The sequence below is a fragment of the Podarcis tiliguerta genome (genome assembly GCF_965153285.1).
Source record: "Podarcis tiliguerta genome assembly, chromosome: 10".
Taxonomy (NCBI): Eukaryota; Metazoa; Chordata; class Lepidosauria; order Squamata; family Lacertidae; genus Podarcis; species Podarcis tiliguerta.
Window position 1 is genome coordinate 1,748,244 of NC_139543.1, and position 22,107 is coordinate 1,770,350.

At 42.7% G+C, this 22,107-nt stretch overlaps 1 protein-coding gene and 2 long non-coding RNA genes across 3 annotated transcripts in view; 1 reads left to right on the forward strand and 2 right to left on the reverse strand.

Moving 5' to 3' along the window:
- Positions 1-13,335, forward strand: part of CAMK1D (calcium/calmodulin dependent protein kinase ID) — a 200,416-nt gene extending 187,081 nt beyond the window's left edge. Inside the window, exons 9-11 of the mRNA XM_083399980.1 lie at positions 169-256; positions 1,437-1,575; positions 4,152-13,335. Coding sequence (XP_083256106.1) covers positions 169-256; positions 1,437-1,575; positions 4,152-4,270 — 346 coding nt within the window. The 3' untranslated portion in view covers positions 4,271-13,335. The remainder of the gene's footprint in view (positions 1-168; positions 257-1,436; positions 1,576-4,151) is intronic.
- Positions 13,336-14,541: 1,206 nt separating this feature from the next.
- Positions 14,542-20,896, reverse strand: LOC310658275. The gene is made up of 2 exons (XR_014502171.1): positions 20,452-20,896; positions 14,542-14,831 (listed from the first exon to the last, which is right to left on the reverse strand). It is a non-coding gene; the product is annotated as an uncharacterized lncRNA (long non-coding RNA).
- On the reverse strand, positions 18,839-19,706 carry LOC310658355. Its single transcript, XR_014502267.1, has 2 exons — positions 19,537-19,706; positions 18,839-19,318 (listed from the first exon to the last, which is right to left on the reverse strand). It is a non-coding gene; the product is annotated as an uncharacterized lncRNA (long non-coding RNA).
- Positions 20,897-22,107: the final 1,211 nt, after the last annotated feature.

Consider the following 22,107-nt stretch of genomic DNA (forward strand, 5'->3'; position numbering starts at 1 on the left):
GTGTTTCACTGAAAAGTATCAATGCTGCAGCCCATTTTTCAATGAAGTCTATGGCCAAAATGTCAACTCATTTTAAGAGCACTAGATTGCACCCTATTCTTTGTAGAGTGAAGAACAGAGAGGAGAGCATTGTAAAACATTTCAAATGTCTCATTTATCTTTTTTCAGGATTGCTGGTGACACAGCCCTCAATAAAAATATTCACGAGTCCGTCAGTGCACAGATTCGCAAGAACTTTGCAAAAAGCAAATGGAGAGTAAGCTACCATGTTCTCAGTTGCTTGTACTGTTGGGAAGAAATGATTTTAGCTTTATAAGGGAGTCTGCTACGGAGCAAAGCGTGGAAATTTTCCCAATTTTCAAAAGAATGCTTCTGATTTTCAATGGGAAAGTTTAGCTTGGCGTAGAGGTGCAATTCTTTTGTGAAGAAGTTCAGCTGAACTGAGCCCTGGGAGAGGTCCTCTGAGATAATGGACCCATGTTTTCCTTTCTCCTTCTCCTTCTGCTTTATAAAGGAGAAAGTTGGGAAGAGGGGGGATACTATGCTCCGGCCATATCCTCCATAGCACCCCAAACAATTCCAGTCTTGCAAGTCCAAAACATACATGCCCTCCACCTATATTTATTTAACTACTAAAATGCCTTTTTAGCAGTAGCCCTGGCCCAGCAAGTCAAGTTTAAAAACTGATGGCATCAATGTCATTTATGCAGATTTAAATTATCAGGCACCATTGATTTCAGTGGAACTTAAGCTTAGCTAACTTTCTTGGAAGTGGTGATAACAATTAACTGGTTTCCAATTTCTAAACTACTAATTGGTATCTAATATTTAGATTTCACTTTACTTCTCTGTCTTCTTGCAGTATTGCTATATATAACTAGCAGTGCAATGGTCATAACTGTCTAGTCTTGTCCCTTTCTGAGGGTGGGAGTGGTGCTTTGTATTGGTGTAGTGATGGAAGGGAAAGGGCATGAGAGAGAGGGAAGGCCATGTTCAAAATGGTATGTGGTGATGTTCTTTGTTCTTGGGTCACACGTCCCAGACACCGGCCAATCACAGGTGGCATGGCACCATCTGCCCTACGTAGCTACTGCTCATCACAGCTTTGGTTGTATGTCCTTAAACCCTCAACACTTCAGCACTGGGGAGTGAAACAATATATTTGCTGAATGTGAATGATTTCTCTTAGTATTGTGTGGAAATAATATTTTTGGAAGTAGCTGTAAAAAACATACGCACAAAAGCCACACACACACAAGCACATCACCAAATGATACAGTAAGACAACAGGACATCCTATCTGATTAAAGAGATGTCTTCCTTTGAAGTCTGTGGTGCTTTGTGCAAGGGCCACTTTTTTTCCTTCACCAGGTTCCAGAAGCCAGGAAAATACCCAAGAGCAGCTTGTTCATTTGTTTCTGTGTTGTTTTTTCCAGCAAGCATTTAATGCCACAGCAGTTGTGAGACACATGAGAAGGTTACATCTTGGCAGCAGTTTGGACAGTTCAAATGTAAGCATGTCAAGCTCCCTCAGCCTGGCGAAGCCACTACCTGATGGAACAGCCAGGAAAGATTGTGAGTACATGACCCCAGACTAGCAAAGCTTGCCAGATCTGAGACTAGGTATCCGCAGGCACTTAGAGGTCATCTGTGCCACCTCTCGTTCCCTAGTGCACACCTTGCTCAAGCTGTGCCTAGTGCACACCTTGCTCAAGCTGATGCTGCAATGATGCCTAGGTGGAGATGGTGGTGTCTTGGGCTGGCTGCTTCTCTGCCTGCTTGCTTGGGCAACAGCCTTTCGTCATGGCACTGTCAGTTGCAGGTTGGGAGAAGGTGGCTAAACAAGACAGCAGGCAGCTCAGGAGGATGGCACTGGGCAGCAGCAAGAGGGTGGCAGGGAGGGCCTGCCTCCTTGCTCTGTTTAATTATAAAGTCAGACCTGAATCATTGCATTGGAGCATAGGAAGCAGCCTTGTGCTTTCAGACTGTTACGAGCTCAGTATTGTCTTGACTGGCAGTAGAAGACATTTTCACCACCTGCTATGCGAACTAGAGATGGATGAGGATTGAGCCTGGGGCCTTCTGCATGCACTGAGTCGTGGCCCCTCCCAGCATAACACATTAAAGACGTTGTTTTTGGTCTGTATTTCCTGAAACACAGGGATCTTACCTAGTGCTGAATCATCTTTCTCCCAAAAGCACAGCATGTCTCCCAGTTGGTTCACTTGGACAGCACAACTGTCGTTTATATTTGAATAAATGGGATGCCTCTTATCTGCAACTGCTGCTTTCTCTCTGGAGATCAAACATTTGCACATTGGTATATTGTCAACAACTCAGTTCTGCATGGGCATTTTTGCCATGAATATCCAAAGAGTTTATAATCCAGTTTATAATACAGGATCTGAGTATCATGTCCAGAAAAGAGCTTTCCTTTCCCCCCTCCTTTTGAACAATTTGATGAGGGGAAGTGAAGAAACCAAGAATGATACTGTTTGGCAAATGAAACGGCTGGGGAGAGTGAGACAAAAAGTGAACACATTTCACACGTTTGCAGAGCCCAGATAGACTAAGGATCAGACCTGCTGTTGAGCCAAGTGAGGCAGCCACCATAGGCAACAGATTTGGCATAGCACAAAAGCTATGCCAATAGCAAATTGTTGGGTATTTAGTTTTTATTTTTGAAACATAATACATAGATTTTTTTTAATTTGTTACTGCCAGTAAATTAAATTACTGCCAGTAAAGTAAATTAAATAATTGTTGAAAGGAATGCTCCCAAGCAATGTTAGAAGAAGGAGCCCAAAGAAGTTGCTTTTCAAAGTGGTTAGGTTTCCTCCTCCTTCAAATTGCTGTTACTCAGAAGTCTTCAAACAGGGCTCCAGGAAGGTTTATCAGGATTCCTCAATGAAAAGATTAGTGAGAGAACAAACTTCCCTACATCTAAATGACATTGTAAGGTAAATTATCAAAGTACATTGAAGGGGCTGCGTGGACTGCAGGGATCAGGTATCTGCATGCATGTGTCAGAGCCTCAGACTAATAACTAGTAGAAACTGTTATTGCGAACCTTAATTTAAGCTACAGACTTAGCTGTTTAAACAAATTAAAGACTTCAGTGGCTTGTATGCAATAGATCTGCATTCCACAATGCAGAAGGCAGTGACTTTCCATTACGAGGCATGAAAAACATTTGCTTCATGAACCCAGGGCTGGTTTCTTCTTCTAAAATGACAACAAAAATTCATTGTGGGTATCTTTATTATAAAAGATGAACCCAAAGCCTCTTCCTGAAAGAACTGTGCATCTGTCATCTGTTTGTTCTATGAGGAACGCACGAATTCCCCCAATCTCAAGGGGGAAGCTGCTTGTGGCCCAGGTGGATAGACCATGCCCCACTGAACCCACAGCTGCTGCAAAGATGAGAAAGGCATGTGGACTGTCATTCCAATTGCTTTTTGCATTCACTGTAGAGACAGTGCCCCTGAGGAATGACGGGCTAGAAACTTCTCTACAAACTTTTTTCTGTCTCTGGAAAGAGCAGTTCCCTGCAGGATAACAGGAATGTTGGCATCCTCATAACTCATAATCACAATTTCATTCCACCACCCCCTCCAAGGAACTCTCAAGGTAGCAGATGCAGAGTATTCCCATTTTAACTTCATCATTGAGTTTGCCTGGTAGATTAGGCTGAGAAAGTCACTGGCCCGCTGAGCTTCATGGCTGAGAACAGAACTAAACTATATTATGTATTTGGGAGCTATCCCTGGAAATGGCAGCCCTGTGTCAAAATCTCCCACTCCCCATCTGTAACATCTAGTACAACTTTCCCAGTCCCTTGAAATTATTGCACTGTGCATTTTCCCATCCCCAGTCCACATCACTGGATCGTGGGAGACAGGGAAATTCACAGGGTACTTAATGGCTTCAGAATGTGAGGTAAGTAATGCTAGACATTACAGAGCAGGGATGGCAAAACTGTAACACAGGCATTTTTGGCAGTAGCCCTGTGTTCATCATAAAATTTAGTTTCTCCCTGAGTGGGAGTGTAAATTGGGTTCCCTTTCTCTGCCCAACACTCAGACAACTACACCACACTAGCTCTTTGTTTTTTCCGTTGGTGGCTTCTGACTTTTGTTGCTCTCTTTCAGGTATGTCCCCTTCCACCCCCTGTAGTTTTGCATCATCGGCTTCATCCGCGGTTTCTGCCGTAGGAGAGCGGAGACCGAGGCAGACCACAGTGACAACAGTGCATACAGGGAGCAAGTGATCCAGACTGCTGCTGCCCCCGCCCTCTGGAAGAGGTCAGAGGTGGAGATGCAGGCAAGCCTTCTCCCGGGGGATTTCATCCTGCATTGCAAGCTCAGTGAAGGACTGGAAAGAAGGATTTTTTTAAATGGCCATATTTTATACTGCAATTCTGAAATGTTGCATTTATCACCAACTGCAATGACTCTGGGAGGGTGGGAAGGGTCAGATCTAACGGTATCTGGTGCTGAGTTAGTGAATCTAGGAATGTTCTAATGGACACTCATGCTAGTTCCTCAATGATTTACTCTATTTTCAGTGTAGGTAACAGTATATCCTTTTTCATTAACTAAAGGTCTCAACTGGATTATTTAAATAGAGGTGATTTCTGAGCATTATCATTTTCTTCTTTTATTCTTCTCCATATTTCTATCTGTGTTGGTTTTGTTCAGGGGTAGAAAGCATACACAATTTTGCATTAACCTTTCAGATCAAAAGGGTTTCAAATGCATAGTATTCTTTATCTTAGTTCCTAACATTGGACTGCAAACTAGTCTGGATCTTGCAGTGATGTGAAAACTTAACTGCTTTCTTCCAGCTCATTTTGAGAAAAGGTTGGTTCCCTTCCCATCACATGGATGCTTACTCAGCAATGGTCTAATTCTGAGTTGGTGCTTATGAACCTGCAGCCAAGGCTGACATTTGAATATGAGAAAAAACAAAATAGTACGTTGGCTTGGAGCAAAATGCCACTAGCCTGCCACTTCCTACTGGATTCTGACAGTCACATAAAAGTTCCACCCAAGCAGTCCTACTTTACAGTATTGCGCTCTCTCTCTTGGTATATCTGCCTATGTCACCCCTGATTGGGTTGTTTTGTTTTTGAGAGGGACAGGATCAGCGAGGAAGTACAAACAGCCATGTGCATAATACCCACATGACAGTATACACAAATGTACATATTTGTTTTCCTATATCCATGTATGCATATATATGTAAAGTAGCTCTTAGTGTGGTGAACAAAGCCCATTTGGGATGCCTGGGTGAGTTGGAGCCGTCTCCCCTACCTTTTGTTTCTAGCTGTGCTGAGAGTTTTGAACTCTCATGTGACTGACAGGATGATGATGCTATCACAGGTTGTCTCCCCTGGCGTAGTGAACGGTCTTGTGAATGCCCAGGCACTTCTGTAACATGTCTGGTAGAGATTTTGGCTCAGTGTCTCCTGTAAAATCTTACCTAGGAAAAGGTGAGTTACAATTCCTGATGTATGCTGGAGCATACACAAGACCAGTTACTGCATATGAATTCTCATGCTGTGGCAGAACAGTTGTGCGAATTAGCCTTCACTACTGCAGCTTGCCACAAATGAGGCTTGCCAAAGCATTCTGAAAGGCTTCTGAAGGGAAGTGGCACTGTGGCTAGTCAATAGCACTGGGCATCAGCAATTCTCATTGAATTTGCTGTACTACTTGAAATAATGTGTTGTGTTTTGCAGTGTTTTGCACACTGAGAGCTTCTTTAGCTAATTCAGAGAAGTAGCAAAAGTTTGAGTAGCTTCCTTTCCCCACAGTTTCAAGTTTCATCTGAAGGCAATGTGATGTGCCTGTTCTTTTCAGAAATGTGTATGTGCTCTGCCTTTGCTCTAAGAATGTGTAACTCCTTCCTTATGTGGGGAGCAGAAGCCCAACAAATTTATGCTTCCTCTCTTTCCACGTGTCTGGAATGTCCAGTGCAACTTTTAAAATATAAGTGCACCAAAATATCGGGAACGGCCTTTGAAAGTTCTCCATTTTAAACATCTGTGGTTATCCGTCATGTGACAAAAGCACACTGTGAAATGGAGGGCTGCCTATGTGTATGTGGTTATTGTTAATGCATACTGCACCAAGGGCTGTAATTTGTGATTACAAGGAAGGAAAGGGCTGAGCTGAATGAGCAAGATCCCTTGGTAGGCAGGCGTTCACCCCAGCTGGTCATAACAAGAAAACTTGGTTTCCTGATTTAAAATCCCCAGTGAAGCTATTGTCCAAAGTACATTTTACAAATGCAGGCATCTGATCTGCTACAAACAAATAGGGCCACTCTTTCTTCTCTGCTATGGGATATACTTACTACTTCCCTGTGTGTATAAGATATACAGATTTTTAAACACCCACCCAATTCTGAGTGCATTAGGCTTCATTGGAAAATACCTTATAAATTAATTCCATGCTTCTCTGGTGACCCTCCTGCCACGTTTATGTCAATTGCAGTTCAGTGGCAGAAGAGATGCTTTGAAACCATCATGCTTCAGGTCCTGTGCTTGGCATCTGGTTAAAGGATCTTCCAGAGAGCAGGACCACTGCACCGAGGCCTTTGGGCAGGTGCTGCCAGTCAGTGCAGAGGCCATTACTAGGCCAGAGGGACCAATGGTCCACCTTGGTTTAAGAGAGTTTCCTATGCCAGATACCAGCCTGGTCTTCCTTGTACAGAACAGCAAGACGTAGTTACCTAAGAATTGTCATGCTGCTCACAGCAAGCATTCAGCTTGTTAAGCATTCAAATTCTAATATCAGCCAGCCAGCTGCCATGGGTGCTCACAGACAGAGCGTGAAGATGGAAACCTTGCTGGTACTTAGTGATGCTCTGCATCAGAACAGAGGAAGTTCTTAGAAGACCTCTGAATGTATTCAACAGCAAATAAATATGTTGCAAAAGACTTTGACATATTCCCCCCCACCTGAAACTTTGAAGATGTCATTTTAGATCAGACTCCCTAAACAAGGAAGTCTAATAGAGTCAGCACAGACACCATATCACTTGAGCCCTATAAAGTTATTACCCATGACGGATTTCAGTACTGGTTGTGTTCATAATTTGGAGTGAGACATGGAGCCAGTTTTCCCTACAGAAAAAAATCAGCAACCACCATATTGTATTTTACTGTACACAGAAACATGGTCTGTTGACCTTACAGGAGTTTTCTAAAATTCGCAAAAGAACATCTGACTTTTCCATTGTGGCTACTTAATACTCAAGGTATATCACTTAGTAAATCCAACCACAGATAACACCAGCTGGCCTATAGCATCTTGGGAATCTGGCTCTTGATCAAGTCCCTTTTGCTCAAAGTGTAGGGTTGGAATTAAGGGAGAGAGAAAATTGCTTCCCCTTATGCTGCATTGACCATACACAGTCCCAGTGTAAGAATTAAACTCAACGAACGCTCTATAGGCATTTCAGCTAAATACAGACAGTAGTACCACCTCCACTATCTACTGTCTCAGTCTTTACCACCTAAAACCCAAAGCCATGTATTACGGATTTAGAGCAAAGTAGGAGTGCAAAAGCCTGTGTGGTGTATCTGCTGCTGAGCTTAGAGTATTCTAGACTGCTGGTAGGGACGGGATGTTTGAACGCTTCTTTGCATAAAAACTTTCCCTGCATATAAAAAATGAGTCTGTCCAGGAGATGGTTCAAGGGTATTCTTCAGGGCAGAGTATGAATGGAAATAAAGAAATATTGACATCCCTTCTGCCCAGAATACCCAGCACGCTCTTGATCAGTGCACATGATATTGATGCTAATGATACGAGGGAAAGAGAAGGATGTTTGCCATGCTAGGAGTGGTGGCCTAATTCAAAAGGTACTTCAGTAAAACTTTCTAGATGGCATAAGCAAGTGAACCAGTATCAGGATGCAATCCAGCCAGAGTTAAACACGGTTAAACCCCATGTATATCAATGGGGAAATTGTGCAGGTACTTAAGTCTCTCCTATTGACATCAGTGGGACTGACATGTACTTAACTTTGGCTGCATCATTTTGTAGACCTTTTCTCTCCCTTGCTTCTTTGCATTCAGAAAAGTAAAGGCTGTCCATATTTCCTTATAATCTGAGTAATGCATACAACCCTTTTTGTCCGAGTTATAGAACACGTTTCTCTTACACTTTGAAATCTTGTGGCAACTAAGTGGCTTGCTTGTTTATTTTATCTAGAGAGAAACCTCATTGATGTTTCTGTTTTCTGTAGGTCAAAGCTAATTCAATTAAGGTTAAATCTTTATGGCACCAATTCTAAGTATCAGGATTCAAGCAGCTGAAATGTATTCCCTTTCTTTGTTTTGTCTTAGGATGCATACCTATGCAACAGAGTGATTTCATCCTTCACCTCCCAGGTTTTTAAAAAATAATCTAGTTTTAAAAGTTTTCTGGAAATGGGCAGTGTGAAAGTGTATGTTTACCAGCTCTATTTATGTCATTTATGTCATGGACACTAGCCAATATGTGCCCACAACAGCCGTACATTTATATGTGGTGAATGTGCATTTATCATTTATCCTTTTTCTGCTGGGAGGAGAAACAAATCTTTCCCCCCTGGCAAAACATGTTGAAAGCCAGTTTGGCCAGAGCCCACAATAACAGTGGGGTGGGAGGGAGGGATGTACATTTGTCTTGTGGGCCGTGATGAATGTATCTGTCTCCAGCTCTCAGAAAATGCTAGATTTAGTCACAGTCACACACATGATTTGTTTTAGGTTTTATTTTAATTTTTCCCTAATAGAAAACATCTCCAAATGTTGGTAGGAGATCACTGCTGGATAGACAGTGACACCAAAATGAAACTGCATGAAACTGCTTTGCATGTTTTCAACTGAATGCTGTTTTTATGCTTCCCTTCCAAAGGTTTGCCTCTGTGTTAATACACATTCCAAAGTCCTAGGCTTCTATGTCTAAAATGCTATTTTGTAAAAACAATCTGGCTCCATAGCTCATTAACCATAACTTACTCCAGCTAAATGCAAAAGCTAATCTGTGAATGAAGCATGGCAATGGCAAATAAGGTAATTTTTTCCCTCCTGTTTTGAACACTGTGGTTTCTAAAACAAGATCAGCTCTATAGAAAGACCTCTATCTATGCACTGGTCCATTGTGCCTGCAGAGTTGAGATGTCAGAAACAGAGTCCATCAAATACATTATTAAAACAAAAAGTAGCAGGAAATCTCATCTGCAAATTACAGCCACAGAATGTCACAAAAGTTCCATCACTCTGACTTTGCAAGTAGAAAGACACTCTGCCACATGATCCTCAAAGTGGTAGTCTCTTATTTGCGCTTGGGTCCTTGATTAAGGATCGGTAAAAACAAATAAGTCGGCCAAAACACGTTTTGTCTGCTATTACCACTCTTCACTTACAGTGCTCAAAAAAGAGATTATTTTATCGTTCTCCATCAGTTTGTGCAGCTGGATCCTTAGGTTCAGCAGGCCAGGCCTCACACAAACTGCATCTCTTCCTTGGTTGGTGCATTTCTAGAATCCCCTGCAAGAAGCAGAGATGCCAAAGCCAACAGACAGGGGAATCTTCAGCAGATATGGAAGGATTATCCCCAGGGTAGGAAGTTTGAAAGCCACTATTCAAGACTGAGATGTACATAGAGTGAAGCCATGCACACTTTGAATCCTTTCTCCAGGGAGCACTTGGCCTCCAAGGCTTGCACTTACTTAGCAGAATGTCTTATAACTCTGGGACCAGGCTGCTGCAAGAATTTGCATGCATGGAATAGTTATGCACAGTGAACAAAGGACTGGGCTGTTTTGCAAAGCATCAAAGATCAGAATGTGCTTTCAGATAAGTGATTTCTGTTGCACTCTATGATATCTGGCTCATGTTTGTCTACAAAAGGCTCTCCAACATTTTCTCAGCTACAAGATTAACTCTTTGTCTCATATTTTGCCCACTGGAGTTCCACTTGTGTCATTTCTCTCTCATTACTCACTTCTTTTTTGAGGCAAGTAAAATGAGCAACAACTTTGTGGTAATGCAGTCTGTGACTGTTGAAAATGTATAATTCATTTTAACTCTTTGGTGTCCATCTTTGGATCTAAAAGGTGGAGTGTAATTGAAAATATATAGAAAGAGCTGTATTACTACTCAGGTCTGGTTTACGCTCTTGAAAAGTGCAGTTTCAACCACCACTAAGGCTCCAATCACACGTCACTCTGGGAAATATTAATAGATATTATGGTTTTCTGTCACACTGGCAACATGTGTCCTAATGTGATGGACCTTATCAGCTTGGCACATAAACACAGACTCAACCCAAGACAGGAGGGTGGGGGAAATGTCTGATACCTGGAGCTAAAGTAAGACAACCTTTAGAGTTGGCAGAAATCACAGCGTTCCAGGTCATGTGAAAAGTGGGCCCACCCCATAGTTTTAATAGTAGCCAGTGCACTAAGCTGCTCATTTAAGGATTTAAAGCAAAAGGATGGTTCTGCTTAAAAATGTGCTTCAGATTTCTTTGGAGAATTAAAACTGACGGGAGTCGGGGCTGTGCATCCATTTGACAGATCCACCATAAACAGCCATAATCTACTATACATGTTTTAAAATCTCAGTGGAAAACTAAGGGCTGAATTGCTTGTTCTGATTTGGGGCAAAGCTGTACTACAAACTGTAACCAAATCTCAAAGCTAGGTTAACTAGCATGGCATCCCACAGAGAACTCTGGGAATTGTAGTCTTGTGAGAATCTGTGGATCTTATTTCTTTCATTGGCGTGTAGCACCCATAATTAATATTGGAAAGTGAAATAACTGGAAGTGGGACATCTGGTCATGATGGTTCCACAGATTTTAAACTGGTTTATATTCGCAATATAGACAGGCCCCAAAGGTTGATTCTCTGGACCACTCCGTGTGTGACTGGCTGATTTGATTTTCCATCCTGCACTGGATATGGATATACTATGGATACACAAAACCTTATTTCTTTTTGCAGTTATGCCTTTCCCAATACCAATGTGTTATATTCAAAAATGCTTCCTAGCTAAGCAGGTACGTGATTTTGTGTTGTGTAATTTGGGAATGATAAAAAAATTGTATCATCATTGTGAATGTACACAACTGGCTTAAATATATATTGTTCCCAGTCCAAATATATGCAGACTTCTGGGGTTTGTGCAGGCTGACAGGCTGACAGTGTGATAAGAATAATCTGCTAATCTTGTTGATCTGCAGAAGTCAGGAATATTCACAGCATACCTACATCACAGAGAAGCTGGTGGAACTGTTTCTCACAAGCATGAACTGCAAACTCTTCACCACCACCTTTTAAAATATGGGCTAAGTGGCAACCTGCTCAAATTTATTATTTCTTTGTGAGCTTTTTTAGCTGAAGCTTTCAAAGTAGTGCACAGTAAAACTGATTAAAATAACATAAAAGTAAGAACGGATTTCAAATAAAGACAGTCCATGTGCAAAATCAGAAGTCAGCAGCCAATTCCCCAAAAACTAAGGGCTAACACTGAAAGATGCAAATTTTTGCCTGTGGAACTTGAGATGCAGCCAATATAAGAACATTTCAGCGCTTTGAAGTGGCAATTCAGAAGGCCAATCTGGCCTCTGAATAACTTGGAACTTTAAAGCATGGGCCCCCTGGCTGTTCTTCAGTTTGGGGGGTTGGCGGGGTCTCATAGGGGGGCTTGTGATGTGTGCTTGTGAAAAAGGACTGAAGTAACTGAAGTCAAAACATGCATATTGCATTGCAAGCTGATATTGGGGGGGGGGGCGGTTAGGTGGGCTGAATAACCTCTATACACAGTTGGTCATGTGCATTGACCTTAAGAACTCCTTTAGGACTAGGTGGAAGTATTTTGGAAAGCTCCCAGCAGTGTTATCATCACATATCAACATAGCTTCACAAACCATGATATTGTGCAGTTTGACACCAGTGTTGCTGGCAAATAACATGATTGCTGATTTCAACTGGTCATTAGGTTACATCTAGGGATGTACTTTAATCATTAGACATGTTAGTAAACTCAGTGGAGTAAGAGATAATTCATTCAGTACTTTAAAGAAAGGAACAATATTAGTTTACAACATTTCTTCTTTCTGTGCCCTCTCCTACTGTTCTTACAACATGTAATCCTAACTTGGTACCTGGGAGTAAGCCTCACTGAGTTCAACAGGGCTTACTTCTGAGTAGACATGGTTAGGATTGCAGCCTTCATTAAGAGAGCCTTCTCAAGGGACTCGTTTTTGTGGGGCATTAGTATAAATAGTTTGTACAATCCAGCCAAACAGAGCATTTTCAAGCCCCACTAATTTCAGCTGAAAGCATTTAAGAATGTATTTAAATCCTCCATTGAGATTAATGAGATTTTAAAGTGCTTTGCTTTGGATAGATCATGCTGAATATCCAGGTTTGGGGCCGCAGTCTGACACTGCATGAAGTAGCATGCCCAGTGCTTTAAGTGAACTTGCAGCAGAATCCCATGCATGTGAACCAAACTTAACAAAATTAAATTCATGGAACTTACTCCCCCATGTGTGTGTACAGGGTTACAGCCTTAAACATGCTGGACTTTGTCGGATGACAGCATTTTTGTCCTGATCTGGCAAGAGATGTCCACATGTGGACGTTGCCTTGTACACATGGGTGATATGAAGATGTGCATCGCTGTTGCAATGCACCTCCAAGCCCTGCCCAGCTGCTTGGGGGCTTCTCCTAATGTGCATAAGAATGCACATCTCCATAGCTACTCACTGTAACACATGACTCATTGTTTGCAACTGGAGCTGGATTAGGAATAGTGTTTCTACTTGGGAATCAGCATTTCATGCAAAGTAGTCGTTCGTTTTAGCTTTTTAAAAGCTCAGTTTAATCAGAGGAAAAAACCTGGAAATATTCCTCAAGCAGCACTTATGGCAAAACATCTCTTTATTAATATTAATTTTTTAAAGAAAAAAACAAAGATGCAAGCATGTTTTATAAAATAAAATTTTAATAAAGCATAACAATTTAATCCAGGAATGTCAGTGTGCCTAATATAATAAGTCTTGTGATTGGTTCAATTTCATAACACTGTCCTTGTTCCAAGAGAAGGAGAATTGTGTATTTACTCAATGCATGTAAGAAGACATTGCAAAATGTTAAACCTGCGTAAGGAGTTTGCGATGCTGCAAATTGTTAATGGGGCTACTGTTGCAAATTATTCTCTGCCTTGACAATCATGTATACATATCAAGATTTCTATCATAATGATAATTTAAGGGATATTAAGAATGGTTTCCTCCAATAAATCCAATTTAAACCACTTTATAATGAGACATTTATTTCTGGATTTACTATGCATGTGTGTGAGACAGAGAAGATGGGGAGGACTTGTTGACTGGTTTGGTGAATGTTTATCCTGCTTTTTGCCAGTCAAAGCCTTCAGAATATATCACAGCATTATAAAACAGGCAAATAAAAATGTAAGAAACATGCCTTACAAAAGCAGGAGATTACTAACTTTCACTCACCCCCTGCAATTTACAGCTCAAGGACTTGGCTGAAGAAATATAGTATGGGTGACCATCTGAAGCATCAACTGAGGGCTTGTCCCACTGCTTTACCCCAGGAAAAAAAACACTCTGCAGCACTGGATCAGCAAAAACAGCAATTGGGTTTTCTGCAGATTGCTGTTTCTCCGATTTAGAACTAAACAGCAGATTTTCCCAAAAGCTTCTCCACTGCAATTTCTTCCTGCTAACCCAACTTAAATAGAAGTTGACACTGGACTATAAAGACACAGGGTTGAAGAGGAATTATCATTCTGTCCTCATTATAAAAATCTGAGCCAGTTACTACTCACTAGGCTTGGGTGCAACAATATCAATCCCACAATTTTAAGGTGGCTTGGTTATATTGCTGTACCCACACCTTGAACCAAAATATGTCTGAAGTGATTCTTTGACTGAACAGGAATCATTTTATTCTCTTGAGCCATTTGGCTTCATGCCTCACATTTTACTCGCTGTAGCAACCAAATCTTTCTTAATTTTTGTCTTAATTATGCTTGGGGAGGCTCAAATTATTTGGAAAACATGAAAATGGTGTCTTGTCTCTGACAGCAGGTGACCTGGAATTCCTGTGAGGACATTTGTGTTTTTAAGGCAATAACAACTGTTCCTCAAGACACTACTATGATACTACTATTAAGGCTGCAAGCCTAAATCATTGGACTGATCAGTTCTGTCAGAAGTAACCACTGAATCCAGTCAGACTAGCTACCAAGTGCCTGTGTGTAGGATTGCAACCTCAATTATTTTGTGAGCCTACTTGCACTTAGAAGCTTGACTGGAAACATTAAATACCTCTCTAATAAAGGAAGAACATACAAGAGTACATAATAAAAATAAATTGAATAAATGGTAACAGAAGTGGCATAATTTAGGGTTGCCAAGTACAATGGAGGACTGTTGTTGCAACCCCATGTTTAACTGCCTGGGAGAGAAATGATTTCAGTGTACTCCAGTAAGACAAGTCTTATGTTCTGTCTTTTGCCAGATCGTTTTTATTGATTTTCCAAATTTTAACAAATCAGACACAAATTAAAACAAATTTAATACAATTTTTCAAAAAATTGAATTCTTGCCCCCCCATCCTCAATATGTTCACAATTTCCTCTTGCTACATTACTTTCCCTGTTATTTCTAATTCACATTCCATTCCCTAGAATTAACCTTATATTACTTTTTTTCTACTTATCCTTCTATCCATTTGCCCATTCCTGCACATACAATATTTTAACATTTCCATTATCTACATGATGTAGCCTTTTTAATCCATGGGTAGGAATAATTGTTGCACCCGAGCAGAGACAAAAGGAGCCAAACGACACCAAGGGGTTAATCCAGAGAAAGAGCGTTTTATTCTGCCATCCGGAGGGGCAGAGGCACCTGTGTGATTCAGTTCACAAAAGACAGGCCGCACCGAAAACATTTTACAAGCAGGTTTTATCCTTTTTTTCAAACCCCTTTTCCCCTCTCCCCCTTCACACATTCTTACATAGAATGTTGCTTTTTTCGTTCCCTGGTTCTGTTCCCGGAAGTATGTTGCAAATCAATGTACCAGGACAAGGTTGCTTAGATCTGGGAACCCGAAAGGTTTTCTGTTCTCAGCTCTGGGTTTGTTACAGCTTTTTTGTTACAAAGAGGACTGCTTAGCTTGTGCTTTTTGTCTTAGAGGAAATTGCAGTTTTTAAAATGCGTACGCCGAGGCCTGGCTGGGGGGGGGAATTCGCAAACCGTTTTTAGGGCTTTCTGGGGTAACCCTAACTGTACCCCTTCATTCCATACCTCTCAATTTTGGACAGCCTTTTTCTCAAAAAGGCTCGTCCCAGGAAGGCACAGGCTGATATTCTCGGGTCAGAGCTATAATCTGGGGGCGAAGCATGCGAGAAATCATATTGCGTGTCATTGTATGCAAGCATTGCAGCAAGCAAGGTACAGAAAAGCAAAAAAATTAGCAAAATGAAAAGTGGGCCAAGCAGCAGCAAAAACAGGCCTTTTACCCATCCTAGTTTTGGCAACCAGTCAAGCCATGACATGTCCCATCCCTCCCAGGTTTGGGTAGGAATATGGGCCACTGTTTCAAGTCCTGCTGCCAAATTGCGAATGGCCTCACCATGATCAGAGATGTTAAAACAACAGGCCCCACCTGTGAGATTTAAGGCTGCACAAAAGCCGCCATGTTGCGCCAGGAGAAAGTCCAACGCTAATCGGACTGAGAGAAACGCATTGCGTGTCTCATCCAATTGCGTGGCAATTAGCCTAAGGGCCGTGGCTGTTGTGTTAGCAACAATCTCTACCACTGCCTGGAGTCTGATTATGCGGTTCAAGTTATAGATTGGCCCCCTTGCCCCAGAGATTTTCTCTCCCCGATTCCAAGAGGCTGGAGCATAATGGGCCAGTATCCTTTCCGGAGGCCACTGATTTTGGCCCCAATTCTGGGAGCTGCCACCTGCAAGTGTTGCCAGGTCAGCCGAACGCCTCCTTCTAGGGGGTGCAGAGGACATCTGGTCAGGAATCCACATGGGGGGTATTAAGTAGGCTGGAAAACAGACCCCATACCATCCTCTTGGGAGGGCATGATAGGCCTGTCTGCCATACACCCAGTAAACGTCCTGACCATGGGCAGATATGGTGCCTGTCAGCAAGCGGGCCAGGCATGCAGTCAATTTGGAACCAGAAAAAGTTCCTGTCTTGGACTCAGGCATGTTAGTTGGGGCTGGGAAGGTACGATCACAGTGGGAAGTGCCCACATAGGTCTGAGCGTCATTGGCGTCATTTGATTTGTTGACACAAAGGCAGCCAGAGATCCTGTGAACCTGGAAAGGGACGGAATGATTCCATAAAGAAGAATGGTTGCCCAGAGGCTGGAAGGCAACAAGTGGAGTTGTAACCAAGGATTCATTCCAAGGCACAGGGAGGAGTGGCATTCCTCCCAGAGCATCTACAGGGGCCAGAGTGCAAACGGCACAATTGGTCCGATTTGCAGAGAACGCAACCATCTCAGCAACCTGAATCCACTTATTATATGTGTGGTGTGCCCTTCACGATTGCAGCAGTTGTCTGGTCACTGTCAGTGGTTTTGGCATTTCAAAGGTCAAAGGCAGCAGAAATACCAGCACGGGGACCCACGGTCGTATTTGAGCCATTGTATGCATGTGGAGGGGCTTAGGTAAGTGCTAGAGAGTGGGCTGGGGTGTAATTACGCTGAAAGAAAAGACCCACGAAAAGACCCACTAGACACCCTCCTCTGCAGGGGTGGCGTAAAGCAAATCAGGCGCAGGTACCTTCAATAAAGTTCAGTTATGCAAAAGGAAAGAAAAGAAAATGTGAAAATGTCCTCTTTCAATCCATGCTGGATTCTTGAGCCGTGCAAAACGTCAGCTTCCAGAGTGACGTAAGCAGGGCTGTAGTCTGGTGGGTGTCGGATCATCTGGTGGGCATTGGACATCTTGGGTCTCTTCCAACAAGGCTGGAGCGATGTCTGGATGTCTGGGGTGAGTCGAAGGGGCCAGTGCAGATCAGGTGTCACAGATGCTGGTGACTTTAACAGCTGTAGAGAAACAGGACAGCCTCTGGCCGGTTTACCTGTCAAGAGAAGAGAAAAAGAAACACACGGCAGAACGACTGTACATTGACAGATAGCATTTGCACCGAAAGGTATAGGCGTAGCAAACATTAATTCAAAAGGGTATGCTTGGCAGGAAACTTCACAAGGGGTTAACAGTTCTGTTCCTTGGGTTTAGTTTTGCCAGCTGAGATTTTTTTTTTTAAAGTCTCATTCATGTGCTCTAAATTTCAGAGCTCTCGTGGCCTGTAAGCCATGTTGCAAATTTCAGTTTTCATCTGCCAAGTTTGCTAGTGTCCAATGTGTTCCCTTGCTTCTGGCAAAATATCAAAGTTTCAAAATTCCTATGTTATGCTGCGGCTCCTTTTTCAGAGTAAAATTGCACCTAAAAAGAAAAACTTGACAAAGTTCACAGAAAGCATTCACTTGCTTTTAAGAAAGTCACTTTCCTCAGGTTAGTGCTTGGGGCAAGGCGGGTGGGTAACCCTTGGCCTTCTGGGTTTTTTGTGGCTGAACCATAAATCCAGACAGTGTGGGGTTCAGGGTAGCTGGTTGGTGAGAATGCAGCATTTTCCTCTTGGGATAGCAGCCAAGAGATAACGCTCTGAAGCTACCTCCAAGCGCCTGGCACAAGGGGAGAAAAAAAAAAAAAAAAAAAGCTGATGTCCTGTTACTTGCATGAATGAATGTTAGAAACAGTTAGTTCACTCGCTTCTAGCTGCAACAGTCTTTTAGCAAGAACAGAGATGAGAAGAAATCATTTTTGAGAAATCTTATTGTTCCCAGCCTATGGGGGTGGGGTGTGTCGGGCGTGGGGCCTATGGGCATTCCATTTCCCAATGACCCTCTTGCCTGCAGATGGTGCACTGGTTTCTTCCCTAGGCGTCTTCTGTCCCTCCCGTGGACACCCTCCAGGATTGCGTTTTTGGCTTTCTGGCTGCTTGAAGACAAACCCCTAATTATTTTGGCTGGGTCCTCTTCGAAAGAAGGATCCTGATTAAAAAGTGCTTGGAGGTCTGTGGTCCTGGACATCAGATGACTCCAGGGGGTTGTACAGTCAGTGGGTGGGCCATCAAAGTGGAGTTTTAGCTGCCTCAATTGCAACATCAGTATTGTCCGCTGCCCTGAGGGCATGTATCTTGCGGATTTCCTCAATGGTCAATATTGTAATCCTAGGGATTTCAATCCCTTGGGTTTAATTGTCTCTTTTTTAACAGTTCTGTCCTATGCGGCTCTCAAAGCCTTCTGCTCTGTTTCTTTCTGTCTGCCAATTCACATCCTTGCATTGTGCTGCTTCTAGAACCAAGAAGCCACATCCAGCTCACTCTTTTAAACGGTTCTACATACTGGAACACTCTGTCAGACTGCTTACTAGTCCATCTTATCTCTTTATCTAGAGTTCTTCTGAAGTCATCATCATCACCATCATCATCACCTTCCTCTTCACCTTCCTTGCTTGCATCAAAAGGGGGTTGGGTAGGGGGAACCTCATTTAGCCCTGGTGCAGTTGCTGCATAGGGTGGAGGGTGCAAATTATTATTCCTCCTTCCTCTTCTTCTGGGACTGGCAAAACTGGTGGCTTTTTAACTTGTAATTGTACTGAACACAGTTTGACTTGGGCAGTCACAATTCTATTTTTCCGAAGCCATGAGGGATTTTGATCCACATTGGCTTTCCAGATAGAAATATAGGGAATCTGGTCTGTGTGGGCTTTGAAAATGTTACTCCATAAAATGTTGACCAAGTTTGGATCAAAGGATCCTCCAGGAGGCCATTCTGGTAAATAGGAAGGCCAGTCAACTTCACATAAATGTTGGAGTCTGCTTTTTTTGAGTTTACATCCCCACTCTTCTGCTTTCATGGCACTTTTCCAGTTTTCCAGAAAGCTCTGTAGTGGTGTCTCAAAAATTGTTTTACTGCTTTTATTTCCCATGACTCTGGGATCCTGGGGACACTGGGACACTGGGACACTCAGCCCTCCTAACGTTATTTTCTCTCACTCAGTCACAGGCCGGACGTTGCTTTCAACGTCTCACACACTCAAAACATTCACTGGAGTGTCCCCACACGCACATTCAGAAAAAAAACAAAAACCCATGCACCTCCCCCAATCCCTTTTCCCCCCAAAAAATAACCACAACCGGCAGCGTTTAGACTTCGACCGGGGCCCAAGAGCACTCTACTGCTTCTTTTGGACACAAAAAGAACCATAACCGGCAGCGCTTAGACTTCGACCGGGGCCCAAGAGCACTCTACTGCTTCTTTTGGACACAAAAAGAACCATAACCGGCAGCGCTTAGACTTCGACCGGGGCCCAAGAGCACTCTACTGCTCTTTTGGACACAAAAAAAGAACCATAACCGGCAGCGCTTAGACTTCGACCGGGGCCCAAGAGCACTCTACTGCTTCTTCTGGGCACAAAACCAACCATAACCGGCAGCGCTTAGACTTCGACCGGCGCCCTGCAGCACCCTTTTTGCTGCTTTTCTGGGCAATACCAAAACCAGTGGCACTTCTTCTACCCTGCTGGCGGAGTTGATCAGACTCTCTTATTGCTCCCACCTATCCCTGTGGAGCTTACCTTGTTCCTCGAGGTACCTTCTTTCTGCACGGCCGTTGCTCTTTCTCTCCGTCACTTGTCGCGTGTCCACTCAGGAACGGGTGGCCAGTCCCTCCCACGAAGATGGCAGGATGCGCGCTGGAACTGTTGACCCAGGATCCTGAGCTGCTCGCCTTGCAGTGACGCCCTGGACCTCTTTGTCCCTCGATCTCGGGGAACGTGCTTATTCCCGGCCAACGCACCAGAAATATGTAGCCTTTTTAATCCATGGGTAGGAATAATTGTTGCACCCGAGCAGAGACAAAAGGAGCCAAACGACACCAAGGGGTTAATCCAGAGAAAGAGCGTTTTATTCTGCCATCCGGAGGGGCAGAGGCACCTGTGTGATTCAGTTCACAAAAGACAGGCCGCACCGAAAACATTTTACAAGCAGGTTTTATCCTTTTTTTCAAACCCCTTTTCCCCTCTCCCCCTTCACACATTCTTACATAGAATGTTGCTTTTTTCGTTCCCTGGTTCTGTTCCCGGAAGTATGTTGCAAATCAATGTACCAGGACAAGGTTGCTTAGATCTGGGAACCCGAAAGGTTTTCTGTTCTCAGCTCTGGGTTTGTTACAGCTTTTTTGTTACAAAGAGGACTGCTTAGCTTGTGCTTTTTGTCTTAGAGGAAATTGCAGTTTTTAAAATGCGTACGCCGAGGCCTGGCTGGGGGGGGGAATTCGCAAACCGTTTTTAGGGCTTTCTGGGGTAACCCTAACTGTACCCCTTCAAATACACAATTGATCAATAATTATTATTTCTAAAATAAATTTCCTTTCCTTCCTTCTGTGTGTATAAAAACCTAATCGTTCACTTTCTTTAGATGTTTTCTCTTTCTTTCTTAAATGCACAGTCCACTTTGCCCAAGATTCTTCCTGTCCAAATCCTCTTCAATTGTCAGTCCACGTATCTCCTCTCACCGCTTATAACCTATTGTCCAATTTAAAATAGGAGTTTCAAGTTTTCCCCATAACAATGAGCCCATCATGTCAGGGAAAGGCAGGCTGTATTTCCTTGAGAACTTTGGCAATTCAATCTCTGGTCATCCGCCCCTTAAACCAAGTAAACTCTCACTGATGTATCCTGCCATTGAAATTTCCAAGGTTGCCTCTATATGGATAAATCTTCTTCCTAGCCCATTTGCCATTCTTGTTCTTCTTGTTCCTGGTGAATCTTGGTCTTGGGTCATGCCAGAACCCATCTACATTTCTAATGTCATGTCATGAATAAGTGAACCTGCAAAACCTTTACTGCTATTTAAAAAGAATGGAATTCAGTTGGAATACTCTCACTGTGCATATATGTGTTTCTGTGTAAGAACAATGCTATATTGTCCATTGTTCTGCCCCTTACATGTATATAATGAAGTTTAAATAATTCTGTCAGCTTTTCCGACTTATTGTCCCTAAACAACTGTGGAACAATTTTGGGCTCTTGTGGCAACACATGAACAAAAGGCTCTGTACAGAATCAAGGGCCAAAGAGAGAGGGCTGCTTGCAGTCCCTGACCACAGTGCAATCTGTGATTGATATCAGTTTTACCGGTTAATTAGACAGCAAACCTGCCAGTCTGATCTTTCAGTTTCCCCAGGACAAGCTGCATTTTTCCAATCACAGCCTTAAAAAGAACTCAAAGTTCTAGCCCACAACTGGCATGTGTAAGCTTTTGTGGTCAGTGGATAGTCCTTATTCAAACAGAGTGAAAATGGTTCCCCACAAACCACAGCTTCCTGCATATTGGAAAGAGAAGTCTTCTTGAAGAAGAGAAAGACAAAATGAGACAAACTGATGCTCCAGGTAAACACATTGTGCCTCATTCAACCACAGCAGATGGACATTATTTTCTATCTTTACATTATGAGCAAACCAGATGCCTAGAGGCACAGGGCCTTCTCGGCAGTGGCACCTCCCTGTGGAACGCCCTACCATCAGATGTCAAGGAGATAAAGAACTACAGAACATTTTATATTTACTGTAAGCTGCCCAGAGTGGCTGGGGAACCCCAGCTAGATGGGCAGGGAATAATAATAATAATAATAATAATAATAATAATAATAATAATGGTGGTGGTCAGTTTTCAGCATTCTGTTCTCTAGCAGTTTCTGTACTTTGTCCTAATGAATCAGATTCTGCAACCATGGCAGCCAAACTCTGTGTCAAAGTGACTTCTATAAATGGAAAATAAATTGTTTTGCTTTTCCATCACTTTACATTATTTGCTTCAGTTTGCATAGTTTCACTATTTGTGTTTTGATAGGGGCAAGTTTTGGAGAGTATTTGTGGGGTTTTTATGGTGAAAAAACTAGGACAGAAGAGTTGGAAATGGGAAGGGCTATTCAACGACGGGAGTGTTTGATAGTTTTGCTATGTATTAC